Below are 24,280 nucleotides of genomic sequence, written 5' to 3'. Positions count from 1 at the left end.
CTGATTCCAGACAGGAAAATATGGTCACCTTACACTAACCATATACCTCAAACTCAAAAGAGTTCATTTGTTGTATATCAAGCAGAAGACAGATACTAAATGTGATGTAAGAAGACTTAAGGTTTTGTGTCAATTTATTAGTTTGCTGTAGATTAGTTCTGATAACTATCCAACTTATCTGCAATTAAAAAGATAAAGATTTCTTTCATTACCAGTCTTTTTGAGATTTATTCTTATTCTACTGATAAGCTGTTCTCATGTTATTGGTTTTACCTTGTGTATTGAGCATAAAATGAACCACAAGGCTATCCAGAGATATGACCATGCATATCTTGTGACCTAACTTGGTTGGACAGTTTGACATGTCGAAATGGTTGGGTGGGGGTGGGGGCAAACAATAATGAGAGCCCCTTGGCCCTTTCATTTGGGGAGGGGGAGGGGGAAGAGCACAGCTTTTTTAATGTAAATGAAACCATTTGCCATATCAATCAAGTTATTCCATGTACAGTATGAAATTATATAAAGTCAAGGATCGACTCACGTAAGCACTGGCTTTCTGGTTCTTGTTTGTCCTGTATCTTATTCTCTAAGGACTGATTAATATTCCATATAGTATTGTATATGAATTTGATATTCATTATCTAGATGTCAGTGTACCTCGGATTGGTACGGTTTCAAGTGCACCATTCAGTACGATGACTGTACTACAGCCTCCCATGCTCTACTCTGCGGTCACGGCTACTGCGTCAACGAAGCGAGGGTTTTCAGTGGAACGGTAAGATTCTCTCAATCTCCTTAGACGGGATAAAGAAGATGAGCGCAAATCAATAGTGGGTTTTTTTTTATGCATTTGTGGGTAAACATATTGCCACAGATTGTGTAACTCATTAAAAGGGGGACAATAAACCCAGCCAGGATCTTAATCTAATATGACAGATATCTTTGAGAAGAAAAAATTCCAACGAATCGGCTAAGAAAAGTTGTGTTCCATTGGGAGATATCCTTGTTTTAAAGTTGTGTATGGAAGCCTCCATTTTGTAAATCTGTGGATGTCTTAGTGCCACTAGGACCAGAAAGCTCTTATTTTTCTCTTTACTTTTTTTTCATATTCAAGAAGGTAGAATGCTAATACACAATTAGGTCATTAGTTGATGTTGAGAGGATCATTATTTTAGATCAAGCTTTTTGCAAAACCCAACTCCATTACAGAAAATAAATATTGCAATAAATGCAGAGAATGTTGAGAAAAATGTCAGCACTTGTGACTCAGTGACATCAAATTTAAATCTGCGATATCGGATCCCAAATGGAGTAAGATTTCTAAAAAGCTGTTTTGGGAAGTTGTTTCTGCCAGTTATCTCTATCATATAGACAGGGGGTAGGAGCCGGGGGGAGAGTGGGCACTGGGGGAACGAGCCCCCAATTTTTTCCAAAATAGCAAATGTGCCCTATTGGCAAACAAAATGTGCCCATTTGATGAAGCACTGTCTTTTGGACATCTTAAGCCATTGTTAATTTTAATATTTTATTTTTATTTATTTATTTTTAGTCTGAACATGCTATTTGTAAAATGGCATCCCATATCTTTTTGTAGCACGGTTAACAATAAACAATCTCAATAAATACAAAATCAATGTTGCAGCGCACCATAATAGTATTGATAGCATACTAACACATCATATATATTTAAGTGATATGGCCGGTGTGTATCGGTTTATAGCATAACGAGTGGTGGTAGTGGAATGAGAAAGTGCCCATCACATGTTGTGCCCCCCCTCACTTTTTGGAAGCTTCCTACCCCTCTACATATAATTATGGTTGGGTTTCATTGTGTCTCCTGTACGGAACAGATTACTTCAAAATTATGTTAATTGCACATTTTGAAGGGTTGGAGGGTGTGTGAAACAAAGAAAGACAAGTTTTGTTGACATAGGTGAGATGTTGATTGGCTGGGAGCGGAAGACATTAGAACGTCATGAGGGGGGTTAGAAGAGAGAGCAGAATATGGCACAGGAAAGACAAAAGTTAAACCTTCGAAAAGAGGCTCCTAGGTTTGATTTTCATGCATTATGGAGACCCATACATATGAATAATTCCATTGTTGCATTTTCTGTTAACTCTTCCCTTTTAGCCAAAGTATTCCTGTATCTGCTTTGACGGCTGGCAGACTGATTCATCCAGTAATAACCCCGCTTGCAGCATCGATGTCAATGAATGTGATGACAGTCCATGCTTTGAAGGAGTCACATGTAACAATGTTGCAGGAACCTACTTCTGTGCCAGTTGTCCAACTGGTAGGCAAATAGAAGAGAAGTTGTGTTTTAGCTCAGTGTAGTGATGTTATTCACATTGTCCTTTAAACAAGGGAATGGGGTTGGGGAGGGGGTGGGGGAGAAGGTGGGGACATGGTTCTCCACCTCCATCTTCTGTTGCAGGTAACATTTTTATACCTTCACTTGGGGGAGGTTTTACATCAAACCATGCAGTCGATGTTTTGCATTCAATTTGGGGATGTTTTACATTCAATTGGGAGGAGGGTGGGGGTGAGTTTACATTCAATCGAGGGGATGGTTTATGTTTCAGTTGGGGAAGAATTAGTCCATCCTCCCAAGTCCAGGTTGCCGTTCCAGGAAATGTTCATGCCCTACCTAAATCATTCAGGGAATTTAAAATTTGGGCCATCCCATAACCCCCTCCCCCACCTATGCTATCCTGTGCACATGATAAAATAGATAGCAAAATGAGAAATGCACTCTTCTGACTTCATAGAATAATCTACCTCCCCCCACTTCTACCTTCCCTGTAAGTCCTGTATACAATATTTTTGTCAAACCTATTTTACTTTTAGTATAAAATATACAGCAACCAAAATGAAACAATTTTTCAAACAACGATTCTTCCAACATTTGAGAAATAACATAAAACAGGTCAGAGATTTAATGTAGTTAACTAGAATTTTGTGAAACCTCTCTCTCAACATAATTTTCAATGTTCTTTCAGATTTTACTTCTTAAGGTGCCTTTTTGTTCAAAGATGGTCACATTCTTGGCAAATATTACCTCATATGTCCAGGTGGCTGCTCTGTAAATTAAATAATAAATATTTATATATCTTACATTTTTCTTACACAGGGTTTACAGGGAATGGTGCTCAGTGTTATGATATTAATGAATGTTTGACCAACAATGGTGGCTGCTCGTCAAGCCCCTCGGTTACCTGCATTAACACCCATGGGTCCAGACAATGTGGATCCTGTCCCTCTGGTGAGTGCACCAAATAGTATATAAACACTATGTGGGGGATGAAACAAAAGTGATGCTTTTGAACAAGGTGAGTGATTGTTGAGACAAAAGAAACAAAAGGAGAACAAAGTTGTCAAACTAGGAGGAAAGGAACAAGACCAAAATGAAAGATACATGTGATCTACCACAGTGTGGGAAACTTGTGGCTTATCGTGCCACATGTGGTCGTCGATGGATATAACAGTCATTTGTAAGGTAGAATTATGCAGTGTATTGTTGTATGGTGCGTTTAACAAAGAAAGGTAATTTAAAGAGTAGACTTTGTGTTCTTGTGGGGAAGATTAATTACATTACGGACACCTTGGACAGTTTGGTGATAAATCTTTACAATATTTAAAGCCACTGGTCATCCAAGATTATCCTTCAGTGTTTTTTTTTGGGGTCAGATGTAGGAAGATACAGGTGGTACCATCAGAGGTTTATTAATATCCGTGGTGGGGTCTTTTCTCTGAATTCCTGCAACTCTGTGGTTACTGAAATATTTTGCCCAAAGAAGGGGGGGGGGGGGGAGATTTCTTCTGTCTATGCACTTTAGGACATTCAACTTTTTGATGCTTTTTTCCATTTTCCAACTCTTTCATATCTGTGGGTAGACAAACTTATATACAGCTTGAATGTATAGTAAAATATTTTCCCCTTTCAACCTTCGTCATCGAGCGAATAAAAAAAAATGTGATCTGTCGAAAAAGGAAAAAGAGAAAAGGACTTCTCGTAGTCAAGCATCTCTGTAAAATTTGAGATGTTTAGGACTGATCAATCAAAAGTTAAGAGAAAGCGAGGGACTCTCCTCAACTGCCTGATCTGACTCTAGATATAGAAATAATGGAGGAAATTGTAGAGAGTACCTGAGTGTAATGGACCATGTCAAAGTATAAACTAATATTTAAATTGAAAATTATTTTAGCAGAAAAGTCTACTTTAAGTGAAGTCAGTTTACTTGGCAACATAAGAAACTATGGCTGATTCCTAATAAAAAAAAAAAGAGAAGAAGGGGAAAAATAAAGGAATTGATATAGTACTGTCATTTAGAAACCAAAACTTGATTTTAAGGTGAAAGATACTTTTCTTAATACCTGATTGATTTAATAGGACTTACTCCTTTGGTTTTTCTTTCTGAGCTTGGAAACCTTCACGTCTGGAAACATGAAGTGTGGGTGGAGTTAAGATATCATATCCTCTTTTGGATCCTGTTTCTAAAGGTACCGTGCAATGGATCGAGTTGTCCGAGCCCGTCGTCGGTGGGTGCGATGACAAATTTGTAACAGCTGGTTATTAATATTCTGCAATATGCAGGGAATGGCAGAAAGTAATGATAGGGAAATAAAAACAATGCAGAGCTGAGATCCATCACAGCAACTTTATGCCTTTTCTCCAGGGTTACTTGAAACATTTAGGACCCCTAGGCAGTTATTTAATTTTTAACAATGATTAAAAATTTTTATTTTTTTGTTGTTGCTTTTTTTGGGTCTAAGTACATATCAATTTTTGAGATGAAACACATGAGTTAAAAGGATTGTCTGGTGGCCCAAAGAAGTTAGCTTAAAAAATAGTAAATAATTTTCCAAACATGTTGTCAAAGTATGAGAACGCTAATGTTGCGTTTGACAGAGAAACGATTTTTTAATCGTTATGGATAGACATTTCAAAAATGATTTGAACAGTACAATACGTGACGTCAGCTCTGCCATAGCAGATTGCGTCATAACCCACCCTCCGCACAGTACCTATACGGTAATCACAACAAAAACAGCGTTTGTATACAGATAAATTTCTTCCTTAATTTCCGGTGAAATTTCTTTAAAATTAGATATGTTTTCAAAAACTCCTTAAGCCGCCATGTACTTGATCGGTGGTTCCGTGGTCTTTGTGTAACACATGGTAAATTTTAACAGCAGACTCTGAGTTGTTCAGGCTATACATCGCGCTATCCAGCTCCAACGCGAAAAATGTTCGCATGTAGGCTATACTCAAACGTTGACAATCGGACAGTTCTGCGAAGCCTAAGCTTCTCAGTGCTACATTCTGCTCTGACAACGATTCGATCAATTTCTTCGATAATTTCCGGTGAAATTTCTTATAAATTAGATATGATTTAAAAAACTCCTTAAGCCGCCATATATGTAGTAGGTCGGTGGTTTTGTGGTCTTTGTGAAACACAAGATAAGTTTTAACAGCAGGCTCTTCGTTGTTTACACATCGCGGTATCCAGCTCCAGCGCGAAGAATGTTCGCGTGTATAGCCTACTCTAACGTTTACAATTGGACAGTTCTGCGATGACATCGATTCCGCCAAGTTTCATCTTTCGGTTTAACGAATACTTTACAAGTTTCCTTTTACTGTTAATTTGATCCGTGAATTTTATTTCAGCGATTTCGAAGAACAGTTAATGAACTATGGTTTGAGTGTGAGTGTACTATGTGTAACGCTATACAAGTACACCAACTGAGCATCGTAGTATATACGTTCGCGAGTATGTACGTTATATATATGAGGCAATGTACGTGAGTTTATTTGCTGCGGAATTGGGAGTGCTAACTTCAAGTCGCCTGTTTTGCCTATCTGCAACCACTACGTCAATCACCATATTGAAGCGTTCGAACAAACGGTACTTTTGGTGAGAAACTGGTGAATTTGAAAACCAGATTTCTACAAGAAGAAAACGTCGAATGGGGACAATTTTTACATGGTTAGAAAGAGAAAAATAATAACTACAAAGACAATGTATCAAAATCTTCCACCAGACAATTCCTTTAATAATTGTGTAACAAGCAAGTCTGGCAACAAATCTTTATTTAGATGTTCAGAAGACGTAAATATAAAAAGTTTTATTCATTATCCTCATTGTTTCATTCCTTTTATTTCGTTAAACCCAGGTTTTTTGTTTTGTTTTGAAAGCTGTCAGGACAAACTTGGGCAAACAAAACCGTGCTAATGACACTACAAAGAAAGAAGGAAAATATGTGATGTTACAAAATGACGTCATCTCCGTCATAGAAATAATGTTACAATTACAGGTTTTTTAGGCATTCAGCTGTTGGTCGCCATAAACTACCCAATTCAAATATCTTTGCGACACCCAGGCGCGTAGCCAGGAATTTGCCAAGGGAGGGGCGAAACTGTAGATTCGGCATTGCAAACTATCTAAGCGTGGCGCCACCATGGTTGGCGCGAAGCGTAAAAGACAATTTTGGCTGAAAATGCCTCCCAGATCGCTGGAAATGGCACTTCCCAGGCCTTGCAGGTTGCATCTTAGCATTTTCTCTTTTTGAAAAATACTAGCGATATCATAAAAACATTAAAAAAAATTTTTTTTAAATATGCTCAAAGGGGGGGCGAAGGGGGCAGCCCCCCTTTGAGCATATTTAAAAAGGGGGGCTACCCCCTTCGCCCCCCCCCCTTGGCTACGCGTCTGGCGACACCTGCAGGATAAATCTGCTTGAGTTTTCAATTTCTTTAGTGTCTGAAATCTTGGTTAAAGAAGCTTTTCTTGTGATGTACAAATTGTTTCAAGTTTTTAATGTGTGGAACATGTTTATTCAATGTGTTTGTTAACCTGCACAGGATATACCGGTGATGGCGTCAGGTGTACGTACGTTGGTATCTGCATCACGGATAATGGTGGCTGCAACACTTTAGCTAGATGCACAGAAAACACAGGTAGGTGGATGTGTCTCTCACCAGTTTTATAGTGTAGTAGTATATAGTGTGCCCTATCCTTTTGGTGCTGACCTGAATATGAATATTCATGAAGTTGTGCAGGGGTCAAATGTAAAAACCTTTACCTTGTGATAACTATGCAACCTTGAGTTGGATTCCAACCAAACTTGGTATTACAGTTTTGTTGGATAATAGCTGCTACATTTTGGACCATTTGGGCCCCAAAAATTCCAGGCCCATTTTGGACTGGGTGGGGTCAAATTTTTTTGCAACTCAAAAGCATTTTGGGACACATTCTTTAGGTCCAAATTGGTGGGGCCCAATATTTTGGGACCATTTGGGCCCATATTTTCTATTCATTGTAATAACTCCAGAATCGTAAGTCAGATTGTAGCCACACTTGGTATTCAGATGTTGGTTAATAGCTGGGTCATGTAGGCCTAAATATTTTGGGACCATGATCTGGGCACCGAAATATTCCGGGTGCATTTTTGGGCGGGGTGAGCCCAAATTTTATTCCCACTTCAAGTGCATGTTGGGACACATTCTTTGGGCCCAAATTTGTGGGCCCACATACTTTGGGGTTCAATTAATGAGGCAAATATATTTTGAGTCAGTGTGTTTGGGCCGAATATTTACGGGACCATTTAGGCGCAAAATTATATAATGCTATATCACTAAAATAGATTGTCAACATGAACTGTCAACTGATTCCTGGTACCTTCCTCTATATGTTGCCTCATTAGTCAATAGATAATCCTCTTCATTTTAGTTTGCACAAGTTACATGAATCTTACCATGTATGGCTTTACCACACTATGAATATGTTTTAGACATCAGAACCACCACTAAACGTTTTTGTTTTCTGTTTGTTTTTTTTCTTCCATTTCTGATGCCTCCTTTTTTTGCAGGAGTTTTAAGCGGAAGGACTTGCACCTGTCCAGATGGGTATTCAGGAAATGGCGAGGGACCAAACGGGTGCACACCTAGTGCGCAAGCTTGCTCCAATAACCCCTGCGTGTATGGACGCTGTGTTCCCGAGGGGGCCACCTACTCCTGTGTCTGCATCCCTGGGTATACAGGACCAAACTGTGACAGTGATGTCAACGAATGTGCCAGCGACCCTTGCCTGAATGAAGGAACCTGCGTGGATGGTTTTAACAGTTATCGCTGTAATTGTGCAAGTGGATTTACGGGCCCAACTTGTGGAGAAAGTTCTATTAGTAAGTGTTACCACCCGTCATAGCTTGCACTTATTCATTAAAAAATTGAAAGTTTTTGGGAAATAATGTACTTAACTGCTTCACATTATCTGCAGATGTCTTCTTTACCACTTATTGGATCCACCCCTTGAGGGTAATTTGTTAAGAGTGACCTAGTAGTAACGTTTACCACGCAGCGACTGGGGACACCCGCCACGTATGCATGGCAATAAACTAAACGTTGTAGTCTTTCTTAAGACCACGATGTGTCTAGACTTACTTGTACATGTCGTAGGTGCTCCTTTCAGTTATTTTGTTAGATTCTTTCAAGACAAATTTATGGTTTGCACTACCGTGGAGCAGTGTTAATATCTTTCATTTTATTTTTAGGTTGTGGAGGTTCGTATGCAAGTGAGCTTGGTACCTTTTCCTTCCCTGGGAATGGACAGAGCTACCCTCATGGTGCCACGTGTACATGGACAATCACCACTAATGTTGACAAGGTATACATTTTTGGTTCCGAGTAACATTTCCCCGTTCAATTAACTGGACAGTATCACATTTTTCTGCTGACCGTTTGCCGAATAGTAACAGCGTTCATTTTGTTATGAAGTGAAAATTTGTTAAAAAGTTAAAAATTCAAATAGCTTCAAACATTGTTATTTCTAACAAGCGATAAATATTACTATTTTTTTAAGACCATCTGTTTTTCTTTAACCTTCCAATTATTTTGCCAAATTTCTATGCTTGGATTTGGCTGATTTTTATGCTTGGTGGTATGCTTAAGTCTTTCATGTGGTATGCTTATGTCCTTAGTGGTATGCTTAAAGCAGGAATCAGGACTAGGCACAACTTCTAGAATGGAGTTTAGATGCAAATGAATGTTGCCAAATAAATGGAAAGTTTAAAAGTACATTTGGTCACCACATTATGGTAGTCATTTTCTTGGGCAGAGAAACAACGAAAACTTTAAGAGCATTTTTTTCTCCCTAATCCTTCAAATAAAATAGACCTTTGAAGCAAGTGGGAATTTGCTTGTCTTGCTGGTTATATTTTGTAACAATTATCAACCTCACCGTGAAAATTGTAAACCTTATTTTAAAATTTTAATAATTTATTATGATTTTTTTTCTTCATACCTTGTATTAGTATGATAAAATCTCACCTTCATATTAAGATTACTTTACACTCTTCACCATATTTTCCATCGATAATAATTCTAGGGCAGGGTTTGAATTTAAATATTTTACTGACATTCGTGCTTCTAATTAAACAAGTACAGCAGCTAGTCAATTAACCCTCTTTTGAGAATATTTATCTTATATTTTATTGTCATCATTTTCCAGGTTTTGGTGATTCAGTTTACCAGCTTGTTGATAGAGCTACACGAGTCGTGTAACTACGACTACGTCCAGATCTTCGACGGGCCGTCAGCCTCCTCGTTTCCTCTCTCCGATCGTATCTGTGGTAGTTCTACTCCAGCGCCCATCACCAGCACTCACAGTGTAGTCACTGTCAAGTTTGTATCAGATACAAATGTGAACGCAGATGGATTCACGCTAACCTGGAGCAGCTTGGATCTAGGTAAAGCATATAAAACTAACTCTCATCTAAATCTGATAGGCTAACAAATATATAGCCAAAGTATTCCCCTAATTTATAAATTTATTTATATTATATATATATATATATATATATATATATATACACATATATAAATGTATATATATATATATATATATATATATATACAGTGATGTAGCCAGGATTTCCTGAGTGCCGGGTATACTGATTGCCGTCCTGGGGGAGAGATCTAAGGGGGAGGGGGTGTTTTGGCATAGGCTAGGCCCAATTTATGTTGAATATATTGTTAGGCATGTCGGGATTCTAGATGAAAATAGTGCTGGGCGTGATTTACGTTTTTTTAAGACAGTGCTGGGCGGTAATTTTTAGTGCTGGGCAGTGCCGCCCAGTGTGGGCACATCCCTGTATATATATATATATATATATATATATATATAAATAAATGAAAATCGTAATGAGTTGGAAAATCCAGAACAATGAAAAAACTTCCAGCCTCCACCGGGATTCGAACCCTGGCCTCCCCCTCTGTACACGGACACCCTAACCACTAGGCTATGGACGCTTATTGTATGTCCAGAGGTTCGAAACCGGTAAGGAAGGTCGTAATTCCACTGTAGGCGTTTGTCACCTGTATTGAACAATACTAGTTCTGTTTTTGGTAACATATTTTGCCTTACTCTAGAGATCAAACATGATGCTAACCAACTCGAAATCATTTGTGATTCCTAAGGCCGGATCTCGAAAGAGATACTTTGAACAGACTTTATGTTAATGAAATGGAGGTAAACGACAAAGCCAAATGTGTATATATATATTTATATATATATATATATATATATATATATATATATATATATATATATATATATATATATATATATATATATATATATATATATATATACGGGAGGCCCGTGGTTCGAATCCCGGTGGAGGCTGAAAGTTTTTTCACTGTTCTTGATTTTCCAACTCATTACGATTTTCATTTATATATATTCATTTGCCTTTGTCGTTTACCTCCATTGCATATATATATATATATATATATATATATATATATACATATATATATATTACAAATGATTAATCACAAATGAAATAGACCCATACATATTCTACTGCCTATGAATACTTCAGTCCCAATTCTCATGCGCCCTAGAGTATGTGATTTGAAAGAGATATTGGTCTGTGCTAAGTGCTACTGTTCCTGTCTGCAAGAAAGATGCTTTCTTAATGTTTTATATTGCATTCCTTGTAACCAGCTACTAATGACCTTAATTGTTTGGAGGTCAAAGGTTCCATATAGTCAACATATTTGTAAACCATTATTAGAAAAATATCTCATCAAAGACATTTCAGAAGAACATTGAAATCTTAAATGCTCTTTTAACGAACATATAAAAAATATATTAAAATACACAGTTCTCTTGTCAATGCTGTGAAGATTTCGACATAATTTCCCTCGCAGTTTGTGGTGGAACCTATGACGACAGTAACCATGGTACTTTATCTTCTCCTGGTTACCCTGGTAACTATCCGGTGATGAGAGATTGTTCTTGGGCAATAACAGTAGAAGCCGGCAGGTACATGACGATTGTATACGCTGCCTTCAATCTGGAAGAATCCACAGATTGCTCCAAGGATTATCTAGAGGTAAGAATAAACTACTTATTAAAGGATTGGTTCAGTTGTCATACATGTTTATGTTATATGAAAGAGGACAATAAAAGAAACACAATGGTGAAAAAACTGTTAACTTCAAATATCTTTTTCGGTTAAAGAGATATTCAAGTGTGAAGTTTTATCAGATTGTGTAGAAACTGCTGAAATCTGACTACCTGTGATGTCACATCCTCACATTCCTGAAAAGTCTTTGTTTTTTTTCTCTAAATATTTTGTGAGATTTCATGACTTTCAACCAAAAGATTTGTCAGGAGATCTCATATTTGTCAAAGGAAGTATTTGAGATTAAACATCTGAAGAATTTTTGATTATATTATTTCCAAATGTGTTAAAAAATGTTAATAATTTTTAAAGAAATATATTCACAAATGTAAAGGAAGTGAGGATGTGAAGTCACGAAAGTCTTTCTACACCAGTCGTTTTCAAAGAAATTTTGATATCTTCAAAGTGTCATATCTCCTTAACAGAGCATGCTATCATGGTAGTTTCTTCACTGTTCTTTTTGTCTTTTTGTGCTCTTTCATACAAAATAGACATGTCAAACACCTGAACCAATCCAAATTGCTGTCTTCATAAAGAAGAGTAAATCAGTGGACATTTGTAGCACGAACAGAAAGGTCCACTGCTGCATTTACATAAGCGAATGGCCAAAATTGTGTTTTACATCTTCTATATTATTCCTCGTACTCTTTGAAATATTTAAAACATAAGACACAGTTTCCAGCGTTCGAAGCTGATATTTTCCAAGCAGGTGTAGAACCATTTGGCTAATCCTCAGCATCTCCTACCTCGTATTCTTAAAATGGAGTTCAACTAATGGAGGAAGGGTCCAAAATTTTCTTGGAAAGCTACCGAGAGGTTTTTTTTCTTTTGTTATTAAATAGTGTCTTTCTCTTGGTGTTCCATCAATTGTTTTCAAAATGTGTCTTTCTTCACTCAGGTCTTTGATGGTCTTTCCGACCAATCACCTATGTTGGGCCGTTTCTGCACCAGTGTAGCCCCCTCCCCCGTAGAGACGACGGGGCCGTACGCATTTGTGAGATTTCATAGCGATGGAGATGGCACTGGTGAAGGGTTCATGGTGACATATTCGTCCGCACAACGTACGTTTAATACCATTCAAATAGCAGCTACTATATCATGCTGATTAATGACAAACAACAATATTGTTTTGTTTGTGGATTTGATATTTACAAATTGATGTATCATTTTGGGAGGAGGGTGTTGGAGGGGATATGGGTTGAAGGGGGGGGGGGATGGTCAGGGGGTATGAGAATACTAGAGCAGGTCGACATCAGTTCTGTCAGTTATCGTTTATTGCACAACATTTTTTGCAAGTTTTAATGGGTGTTTGCAATAAATTTTTGGACAGTTGAGGACGGCTGTGGTGCTGCCCTCTATGACGATTCTGGTATCATTATATCACCAAACTATCCCAATGAGTATAATCACAACGCAGAGTGCATTTGGACCATCCAGCTGCCTCAGCCGGGACAGATTGAGTTTGAAGTCACAGATCTGCAGCTGCAAGGCATCGGCAAGTGTGATTTTGATTATGTCGAGGTAAGATCAGACATGCATCTTTTTCATGTTGTTTACTCGACCGTGCTGTGTCCTTTAAAATTATAAATGATTGCAATCCGATCATTTGCTTCATCGTTAACGAGAGATTACTCTCTGACACCGTCCTGTTGTCCACTTGATCGCTTCCCACACTCATTTGTAGTTACACCTCTCCAATAGTTAAAGAGCATGTACATACAATGGTGGGATAAGGCTACAGTGGTGAAAAATGCACCATGCATCATCGGTCTGTGAGCTTTGGCATGGTTGGTCATTTTTGAAGATGAAACTAACATCAATTTTCAATTCAATTCCACTGTGTACCTTGCATACTGTTGCATACTGTTACTGTTGCATAAATTTACAGATCCAGCTTCTTCTTTTTTGTGGTGAGTGAACACAAATATGCTTACAAGTGAACACTGTGATGAATTGCTATTTTAAGTGTTGATTAAGTTTCCCCCACAAATGCACATTTGGAATATAACATTCAATAAAGTTGGTAGACTTAAGCGCACATAGCAACTGTCTATAGGTAAATAGCGCCATCTATGATCTTCTATACTGGCTATCAGCATAGACTCGACCTGTTCTGATCGTTTAAGACCACGGCGATTATTGGAACTCGTGCTGTAGACAACAGCAGCTAAAATGGTTATTAGATTTGTGTCTTGCAAAATTTTCACCTCTAGTATTTAGCATTAGGAATCAAAACAAACAAAAAAAGAGAGAGTGAGAGAGAGATACGGCATCACAACCAACTGATGTGGATATTCTGGCTGGACTACATGATTTAATGTTTATATCTTTCTCACCTTTTAAAGTGTGTACCACCAACCTTAACCTGTACGATTCATTTTGTTGTCAAAACGAGGGCTTTTTAACAGAGCTCATAACGAGCTACGACCATGAATGTTCATTGTGAAGTTATGTAATACCTAAACATTGTTTCCCCCATCTTCTTCATCTCTTTGTCTGTGATCTGCTTTGGTTACAGCTTCGAGATGGATTTGATGAAACAGCTCCATTTGTCGGCAGATACTGCGACTCCTCGAGCCTTCCTCCGCCATTTATTTCGTCTTCGAACCAACTTTATATCAAGTTTAGTTCCGATAGCGCTGTAGCCTTTGGAGGATTTAGAGCCACTTATTCAGTCCGTAAGAATAGCATTCCTTTCCTTCTTTAAGAATAGCATTTCTTTCCTTCTAATTATTTTTTTTGGGGGGGAGGAGGGGTAAATGGTTGGGACACTGTCAGGGGAAGTTTGTTTGGAGGAATTTGGAAGATTGCTTTGATTTGATTTTGGTCACAAGTACTGATGACAATAACTGTTCATACATTGAAGGATAGATATATAACAATATGTGTATATCTTAATCCTTATTGTTGAGGGAGTGGGGGGGGGGGTTAGGAGGTTGTTGGGTGGGTTGGAATTGCTCTCTGTGGAAGATCATCATAAAAATGAAGAAATACAGATATTCCACATAGAGTTGAGGAGGTTGCCAGGTGATTTTTGGACTGACCATGCACAGTTGCTTGGTCTCTACCAGTCTGCCTGATTCCACCAATGGAAGATAGGTTTGTTTCAGATGAAGCATTAATGCTTAAAAAGTAAAAGAAAGACAAACACCAAAAAAAAAAAAAAATTATTAATAAAAATTGGTCACCTATGGCTGAACTTTTCAAACCTTGATAATACTAATACCACTTGGAAAAAGACAATTTTAGTTATCTTCTCTGAAAATTCACAATCACCTACAATAATAAGTGAATCAACAGCAGACGACTGCATGGGAAATCATAAGCAACAATTTGAAAAGAGTAATCAACAAATTTGGCTTGAATGAGATATGTATCAGTATCTGGTTTAATAGTCGTGTGATCTTCCTCCTCAGATGTTTAATGGTCACTCCCATAATACAGTTGTTTCTTCGCGGGGTGTGCCTGTCGGTACATTTGCAGACGAACCGTGTAATTATAATCGTAAATCACACCCCCATACCACTTCCGTACAGCCCAGAAATTGCTAGAGAAGTGATTTCAAGAGAAACAAGACGGCAATCCATGAAATTGCATATCTGATTGCCAGCAAACACTGATTTCAAATGAACAATTTAGTATTAGACCTTAAGTCATGTGACCCTTGACCTGGGTTCCCATGGCAACCACATTTTTTGACATTACTTGAAATTTCCACGATCCCTGTGAAGTTTCCATGTCAGTTCAAATCCATTTTCACTTACTTCGACCTTTTGAGTTTTGGTTCCGAGGGGATCTGCGAGACATGTGGGGTCACCCTGGGATACCTTCCCACCTAGTTTGAATTAAGACAATCGCCCCAGCCATTTAAGATGAGTTTTTATCACAAAAATGGACACACACACACAATGACACACCCACCCACACACACACACACATGGACACCTTTTAACTCCTAGCTCCCTCTGTCATGGACTTCTGGTCACCCTGGGGTACCCCACCATGGGTGACCCCCATAGGCGTAGGAGGCGGGGGGGCTGGGGGGGCTGCAGCCCCCCCAACCATAATTTTTGGTGAAAATTCGGGCAATATGCTGAGAATTTTTCGGGCACCTACTGGGAGAATAATAATTGCAGTGTGGTTTTCATTTTTTGGGGGGTAAAATTCGGCAATATGCTGAGAATTTTTCTTGCATCTACTGAAAGAATAATAATTTGCAATGTGTTTTTCAATATTTTGGTGAAAATTCGGGCAATATGCTGAGAATTTTCCAGCACCTACTGAAAGAAAATAATTTGCAATGTGTTTTTCAAGTTTTTTGGTGAAAATTCGGGCAATAAACTGAGAATTTTTCGGGCACCTATCAGTGGCAGAGCGTCCATACAGTCAGAGGGGGCGGATGCCCCTCTGACGGACTCAAATGGACTGCTGGTGCCCTTTTCAGCTTTTTACCACTCTTTACTTATTCGCGATTATTGACTTTTTTATTGCTCTCTCAAATACCTTTGACATTTGTCACATTTTGTTGGTGCAATTTTCTGACAAATGGCGATGACACCTATTTATTCTTCGTTTATCTTGAAATTAGCAAGGCCTGGAAAGGGTCATTTCCGGCGATCTAGGGAGTATCTTTACTCAAAAAATTTACGCTCCGCGCCAACCTGTGGTGGCGCTCCGCTTAGATAGTGTCGAAAAAGCGCCCCTACAGACCATTCTCTCCCCCCTGACCACTACCCCTATAGCTCCGCCACTGGCACCTACTGAAAAGAAGAAGAATTTTCAATGTGTTTTTCAAGGGTTAAACTTATATTATTATCATTATTGTTGTAACGACTTACCCAATAATTCTAACCAATATGGAAGGGTAAAAACACGGAAAATGATTGTTTGTTATTGGCATGTGATGTAATAACCGAAGAATGCCTATATGATAAGCACATTAACATGCGAAACGCGCGCAGAGCGCGCGAAAAATTTTGGTTATATTTTTCGGGCAAGTCGTTACAGCCCCCCCAAATCAAATGAGGCTCTTACGCCTATGGTGACCCCCCCTTTCAGAGAGTAGCTACTCATTAAAATTAAACCATTACCATGGCAACTGTTGCTATGGCAACTGACATAGCTGTATATTGCCCAACTGACAAAGGAACTACAATATCTCATCCTCCCTATGGGAAAGATGAGATAAGCATAGATGGTCAATCAGCTACAGGAAACTGACATTTCTACTGATCAATGTCAAAGAGCCAAGAAATTCTTTAGGGTCTTGAAAACTGAGGTGTCATCCATCTTAATGCCAGCTTTTTTTCTGATTATCTGCTTTTTGGCATGACAGGTTTGCAGTATCTGGTACTCTCAAAAGTTTAATACCAAGTTCATGTGTTGTTTCTGGGTTCCTTCTTTCTTCTCAGATTGTGGGGGTCTATTCACCGAAGACGACGGTGAGCTGTTCTCGCCGTACTTTCCCTTTCAATACCCACATGACAAGACCTGCGAGTATTTAGTCACAGCCGGTCCTGATCAGAGAGTCCAGATCACTTTTGTTTCCTTCTCGATAGAAAACGAAGAGGAATGCACCTACGACTACTTGCAGGTGAATATAATCCATCTTTGTTATCTTTGCATCATAGAGAAGCAGTTTTTGGTTCCTCGCTGGAAGCAAACGAACCCTTGGCAGTCTGGCTGGCGTGTGAGTGTGCTAACCCCAACCCCCCACCCCCCCAAAAAAAATGTATGAAAGTTAACTCCTCATCGATCTTCTTCTACTATTGTTGTTTTAAAGGCACATGATGGAGCTACAGAGGATGCACCAGTTTTAGGCAGATATTGTGGTACAGATGTTCCAGCTTTACTAACCACGACACAAAGCAGCCTCTACTTGAAGTTTGTAACTGATGGTAGTGTCAGCAATTTGGGATTTAGGGCTACCTACTCATTTGTGGATGACCCATCAGGTAATTTTTGCCAACATCTCTCGGCCTGCACACTCCACACAAGGGTCCCATTTTTTTCGTTGTGAACCATTTTTTTGTGTGTGCGTATGTGTGTTTGTGTGTACGTGAGCCAAGAAGTTCTTGATGTAAAAAATCTGTACGAGATTTCATTTGTAATATCTCTCTCAGTCTTTGTACTCTTATTAAACTCTGTGTCAGTAGTACGATCATAAATCTTTCGTTAACATTTCATTTGTTAATAATTGCAAATATATCTCAGTGTGCGAAGTTTGTGATGTACGTATTATCTGTTTGTCCTGAAAAAAAAGGACAGAAAAAGTAGTGACTAACCTAGTCAATGGGAAACCAAAGTAATCCTCTCCCATAGTGGGTCTTTTTTCTTCATCTTTTCTCATTTCATAGTTAGGTCGAGGTTGTACATGCATGCATCTAGAATGAAAATACATTTTCATGCCAAATGTTAAGCCCGTTTTTAGTTCAATGTGCTTTCTTCCGCTATTTTGTTTTCTTTTCCTTCTCGTCAGCGGGCTGTGGAGGCTCCTTTACCGGTACTACCGGCATCATCACCTCACCTACCCACCCCGACCTATATCCGCACAGTATTCACTGTCTCTACGTGATTGAGGTCCCCTCTGGTAGTGTAGTCAGGCTTACATTCTCTTCGTTTTTCTTGGAGAGCCATAGCTCGTGCGGCTATGATTATGTCGAAGTATATGACAACAGCACCACCACTGGCAATGCGTTACTAGGCAGGTTAGTATTGACTTGGTTAGACTTTCCTAGTTTTTCATTGCATTCATTTTTTGAGGGGGGGGGGGTAACAATAGCATCATATTCAACATGCAAGAGACGTGCTATTTTTTTGAAAGTATAAACATGCCTGGGCACTAAATCAGTCTTGGGAACACAAAGAGAGATTTTGTACCTAACCCATGGTCCACAACACTTGATGTACCTTCTTCTGTGAAGTAGGAATCTTACAATTTATATTTAGTAAATGATCAGGCACATTGAGGCTGTTATGCTGAAATATCCTATCACAGGTAGGCCCTAACCATCAATACAACTCCCCAAAGTGAACTATAAGGGAATTGGGAACTGAAAATACAAACTCTCCCAAAGAATACTTAATGTTGATCATTGCCGTAACATTCTGCAGGCTGTATCATTATGGTTGGAATCCTTACTTGGTGCCACAGGAAATCCCCCTCCACCCCCTCCTCCCTCCCCCCCCCCCCCCCCCACAGAGCTGCACTTATCCCACCTGTGTTGCAGGCCAACTTGGTTGGTTCCAGACAAATAAAATTAAAAACCTTTTGACAACTTTGAAAATTGCTTTTTTAAGTGTTATTTAGTACTATGATGAAAATGTGTCTGGCCAAATAAGTGTGATTGAATGAAATTTAATTGCACCTACTCACTCGTTAACTTTTACTGGGTCCTGTTGATCAGTTGCAATTTTATTTTGAAGTGCTGCCACCAAATCGTAAGTGACAGAGGTTGCCTCAAGTGTAAATGGCGGTTAAGAAGTTTAATCATACTAAGAATTTCTTCCTTCGAAGGTATTGTGGTACAACCTCACCTCCTGTGCTCACCTCGAGTGGCAATGTTATGACCATCGTATTTCACACAGATGGAAGTGTTGCCTACGACGGATTCACCAGCCACTATGTGGCTCTGAATAGCTCGACTGGTAAGGAAATAATTGAATAAATGCCAGCATTTTATGCTCGTAATAAAGTTCAACTCTTTAATATGACAGATATCTGTGTGAGGAACCACCCCGCGGAGGGAGGGCAGCTAAGTAAAATCTTGTCCCAATTTGTGGGAGATCTCTTAAGTTTCAAAGTCGTGTCTGGTTGATGTCATGTTGAAGATCTGTGATGTCATAGTGCCACTAGGATCTGGAACCTTCCACTATTTTCAAGGTAGAATGTTTCATAATAGTGTTGACACTGAAATGAAGGCCATCGGTAGCTCAAGTTAAGACTCTCGCTATATATTAGATTTCAGCTTTCGCAAAATCCATCTGCATTACAGAAAATAAACATCGTAATAAAAAAAGGAAAACTTAAACATTTGGAAGCACAAGTTGCTCAAAGATGTCATGTTTTAGACTTGATCAAGTCTTTACTCTTGTTTGTGGGTGAAGCAACTTCAAATCTTTGATATCTTCCAAATGGAATCACACTGGAATAATGGCTGTTTGGGGGGAAGTCGTTCATGAAAAAATTATCGCTATCACACGTACAGGCCATGAGGATGATTGGGTTTGTCTCTCCTTTAAGTGCCTTCCCAAAAACCATTGCACACACTTCCTCTGTGGTGTAAGTAGTAGAGTGAAGCTGGTAAACTATATCAGTGGAACAGAGACTTTCGGCAGTGACAAGTCACAAGTTTTGACAATGGTGTTGAGCTATGTCAGAGTTGTTTGGAGAATATCACTGTCGTGATAGTGATCAGTATCTGTCCCACCACTGCATTTGTCTCCCTCTATCGACAGTATGAAATGAGGAGACAGCAAACTTGCTCCAGTGAAATGAAAGGTGGTTTTCGTGGGTTCTCAAGTATCATCGGAGTAGGTGATTGTTTAAAACCTAACTGTTTTGTTCATCTTAACCGGTTTTCCAGCTATTGCGACAGACAAAAAGTTGCGATAGCACACAGCCGTAGGGGGAAGTCAGTTGCGGAACTGCAAGACGCACACTTTACCTCTGCAAATACTAGTCTCCGAATCAACCAAAGAAGATTTAATAATCTCTCAGATAAACCATGTCATGTCAATTTTACATTCACATTACATTCACATTTCAGTACAAGGCAATAAATGGCAGGTCGTTTCTCGACACATCACTGCTGCCATTTATCTGTTTTTGTACCATAATCCCGTTCTGGTTTATATCCCTGTCAGTGTGTGGAGGCAGTCTGACAGCCCAGACCGGCATCGTGACGTCGCCAGGATATCCAGCCGAGTACTTCGCCAACGCTGACTGTGTGTGGACCATCACCGTGCCTACTGGACGACAGATCGCTGTCAACTTCACCAGTATGAACATCCAAAGCACCAGTGGATGTTTATATGATTCTCTGGAACTAAGGTAAATCAACAATTCATCTCATCCTCTTCTTCTTCTTCTTCAGTTGCTGGGTATCATCAGGGCTATGCTGGTCACTCAGTGCAATTGAATGTAACACGCTGTCTTTACATGGTTTGTTACCGAATGCAAATTTGAAATATTTGACATATGTCTACTTAGCTCACTTAAGTTCTTGTCAAACTCAAAAGTGCCGCTCTGTCTCTCTTGTTTTTTGGGGGTCGGGGAGGGTGTGACTGTCTGCGGGTGAGGTGGGAGAGACTATCGAAATGTTTTATTCTTTTCATCGCTGCACTTAATCAGGTCGTAATCTCTTATAATGCAAAAAATCGTTTCTTTCCTTGCACAGCAAGATGGCATTATTCACTCGCCACCTCTGATTTCTAACCATAAGGTGGAACAAGTAACACTGTATCAACTAGACATGTCTTCTATTAATGCAAAAACCGACAAGAAAACAAGAAGCTATATAGGTGTCTGTTTTCATTCTTCGTTTGTTCGACAGAAATGGTGGATATGACTCTTCCCCTCTGATGGCTACCCTCTGTGGAACTAGTCTGCCCTCTCAACTGTACGTGTCTCATAGCAACCAATTGTACCTCAGGTTCAGGAGTAACGCAGCTGTTGCACTCACAGGTTTTTCGTTAACCTACGACGGGACTGCTACAGGTTATTATCTACATCTATCATCTTACCGTCTGCAAATACACAATATACGATAGTTTGTGTTTCTTCAGCGAGAAAATAAAAATCCTTCACAAATGTAATTTTAATTTTTCATGTAGCCTCAGGTTTATATTATCTTCCAATGCCTGAGTTGCAATTGTTTTGGCTTCATGAATTGCTTAACACTTGGAAACAAGGCTAATATTGACAAGGAAGGTTTAAAACCTTTGATGACAAGGGCGGCGGAACCGGGGGGGGCACAGGGGGCACGTGCCCCCCCACTTTTCCTCAGGTTAAAAATGTGCCCTTTTTCTACATAAAAAATGAGGTGTCTCTAGTTAGCAAGAGGCCAGGGAACCACTCGGGAAGGGCCGTTTCCGGCCAATCTGAGGGGCTTGCAAAACCAAAAAGTTGATGGAGTGATGTGTATACGCAAATAAGATAATACAATAAGAGTTATAAAGGGTAATTATAAGGCCGCATCATTCCAATCGAAATTCTTCAAAGTCCCCTTTTTGTCGGTGCCCCCCCCCCAGATTAAAAGTGCTTCCGCCGCCCTTGTTTGATGATAACTCATTCTCCATAGTGTATGCATTGTCTCTGATGGGTGGGGTTTAATCGGCCCGGACATGTTGGTTAAGTTGTGTCTAAGAGATGTTGGTGGTATTCTGATTTCTGTTTGCTTACAGGATGTGGTGGTATTCTAGCCACACCAACAGGATCTTTTACATCTCCTAACTACCCCAATGCTTACCACAACCATGCAAACTGTGTCTGGACTGTCAGTGTCTCCGAAGGTTCTCGGATCACGTTGATGTTTACAGCGTTCGATTTGGAGGATCACTCATCGTGTGTTTATGACAGTTTGAAGGTTGGTGTTGTATGGTGTCGTATGAAGTGTAATGTAGGGTGTTGTAAGTCAACTAAATACTCATTGATATCAAATGTTGGTAGCAGTGTAGCCACAAGGAGCCGGGGGGGGGGGGGAGGCAGAAGACATGGTGGCTAGGCCCTCCAACCAAAAACTAATCGTTTATCTAACCTCCTTCCACCCCCCCCCTGCTAAGAGAGGTCTTGTTATTCCCCTGGGTTTTGGCCTTTATTAAGTATACTGCTTGATATTGTACCTACAGATATTCATCTTCCATAACCATCTCTACCGATTGCAACTAGTAAAATAGAGCTTGACCATTGCTATTGAAAAAGGTAGCATAAACTCAGTAGATCAGTGCAGGCTTTACTTGTTATGACATGTAAGATTCTACTGTACATATAGTTTCCTGTTAAATGGTTAGTATATATAGGGAATAGCACCACAGGTGTCCTCCCATTGGATCTACTTTCATATTGTATCGTCGTGTAAACAGTTGAAGCAAAAACATGCAGTAGCATCACAAATTGGAGAAAGTTATTGCAAACTCTCAAGATGTTCGGTCGATTATTCTTTTCATCTGCGAAGGTCTACGATGGCCCGGACCAGGGTGGTAATCTTCTTGGTTCCTTCTGCGGTCAGGCTCTGCCTCCGATTGTAACCAGCTCGACTCATCAACTGTACATCCGGTACACAACCGATGGCTCCGTTACAGGAAATGGTTTCATGGCCATGTACAGAACAGGTATGAACATATGACATCACCAGTTCTCGGGTGCCAGCTGTTTGGGAGATTACAAGATCATAGGAAATTTTTTTCAAATCACATTAAAAACTGAAAACATTTTAAAAAAAAAATAATAATATAAATGCAAATAGAAAAGAAGGATATGAGGAAGGATATTGCTAGATTGGAATAGTTTGCATTGAACTAGCTGATTTGCCTTTTTGGTAACGATGTACCTCTTCCCCTGTATTGGATTCACTGAATTTACTTGATCTATTCTTCCAAAGAGAAAACTAAAGAGACGGTATGACTCAACAGATTTAACAGATGGGTGCATACTCTGCGATGGTCAAATTTTGTGGTCCTTGGGTATAATCAAAAGGCAAGCTCCTTAGCAGCTGCATAATCCTGCTCAGTTATGGTAAACTTTATATATCAGGCAAGAGAGATTTTTCTTGGCAGCCCAGCTATGATTAATTTTAATGTCCTATGCATCCTGGCTGCATGTGCAGCATCCTACATTTGGCACAGTGCCTAAAAAGGCATTTGATTGTTGTACAAAACAAATGGGTGTTACAACAAAGTTGAGATTTTTCAGTCGGTAAAGCAGGTTTAAAATTAGGTTACTTTTCATGTCTTTTTAAGGTTGCTGCTGTCTCTTTGCTGCTTCACTCCAGTTTACCAAAGGTTAATAAGAACAAAATGGCAGAAACACATTGCAAATATTTTTTGGGTGACGTCTAATTATTTTTTTCCTGGACAGATTGCCAAGATGTTAGACTTACACGCCGCACCGGGTACATCGAAAGCCTCAACTACCCCGAGCCGTACCCGCATAACCAAGATTGCTCGTGGATTTTGGAGGCCCCTCTAGGGAACCCCATCAACATAACATTCCTCGACATTGACCTTGAAGCTCACGTGCAGTGTAGCTATGATTATCTCAGGGTGAGTTATGACAGAACATTATCATCTTTTAAATTTTCAGATCAGGAAATTGTTAAACAACTTGTCAGTAGGTCATCCTCCCCTTCCCCAGTAAATTCATTCAACGTTACAAGTCACAAATGGGATAGTATTGGGTCTATGAACATCTAACTCACAGAATACAACTCTTCCCAATACAACTCTGAAACATCTTGCTATCGCTTTGAAGTTGCTTGCTGCTTGTGTCTTGTTAAGGGTTTAGACATGTAGGCTGGTCTGAGTAGTAGTAAAAAATTTCAGAATTTTTGTGATGAGATTTGTTTGGGAAGTTTTTTTTTTTCTTGTCTCAATAACACGATCCTGTCCAGTTGTACGATGGAGAAGAAGCTACCAGTACCGTGCTGGCGAACATGTGTGGTGACCAAGCAGATGGTTCCAGCTTTACCTCCTCTGGAAACCACCTTCGACTGGAATTCCACTCAGATATATCCGTTGCGCACGACGGTTTCAGGGCCTACTACACTATTATGGGTAATCTTTTACCTGCATCTCGATCTGTTCGGATCATGT

The 24,280-nt window shown here is 39.5% G+C and overlaps 1 protein-coding gene across 2 annotated transcripts in view; it reads left to right on the top strand.

Annotated features, from left to right (window-relative positions):
• Positions 1-24,280, top strand: part of LOC139966762 (cubilin-like) — a 111,264-nt gene that overhangs the window by 27,382 nt on the left and 59,602 nt on the right. For both annotated transcript variants that reach the window (XM_071970103.1, XM_071970102.1), the window contains exons 7-27: positions 646-775; positions 2,132-2,294; positions 3,132-3,263; positions 6,864-6,959; positions 7,871-8,182; positions 8,552-8,664; positions 9,508-9,745; positions 11,214-11,398; positions 12,369-12,531; positions 12,801-12,991; positions 13,989-14,148; positions 16,882-17,063; positions 17,253-17,424; positions 17,949-18,177; positions 18,987-19,117; positions 20,336-20,522; positions 21,025-21,188; positions 21,875-22,056; positions 22,645-22,801; positions 23,547-23,731; positions 24,079-24,241. In XM_071970103.1, coding sequence (XP_071826204.1) covers positions 646-775; positions 2,132-2,294; positions 3,132-3,263; positions 6,864-6,959; positions 7,871-8,182; positions 8,552-8,664; positions 9,508-9,745; positions 11,214-11,398; positions 12,369-12,531; positions 12,801-12,991; positions 13,989-14,148; positions 16,882-17,063; positions 17,253-17,424; positions 17,949-18,177; positions 18,987-19,117; positions 20,336-20,522; positions 21,025-21,188; positions 21,875-22,056; positions 22,645-22,801; positions 23,547-23,731; positions 24,079-24,241 — 3,635 coding nt within the window. The remainder of the gene's footprint in view (positions 1-645; positions 776-2,131; positions 2,295-3,131; positions 3,264-6,863; positions 6,960-7,870; positions 8,183-8,551; positions 8,665-9,507; positions 9,746-11,213; positions 11,399-12,368; positions 12,532-12,800; positions 12,992-13,988; positions 14,149-16,881; positions 17,064-17,252; positions 17,425-17,948; positions 18,178-18,986; positions 19,118-20,335; positions 20,523-21,024; positions 21,189-21,874; positions 22,057-22,644; positions 22,802-23,546; positions 23,732-24,078; positions 24,242-24,280) is intronic.

Source organism: Apostichopus japonicus, chromosome 4 (assembly GCF_037975245.1).
Source record: "Apostichopus japonicus isolate 1M-3 chromosome 4, ASM3797524v1, whole genome shotgun sequence".
Taxonomy (NCBI): Eukaryota; Metazoa; Echinodermata; class Holothuroidea; order Aspidochirotida; family Stichopodidae; genus Apostichopus; species Apostichopus japonicus.
Note: the sequence above shows the minus strand (reverse complement) of the source record. Positions and strands in the feature narration are given on the sequence as shown.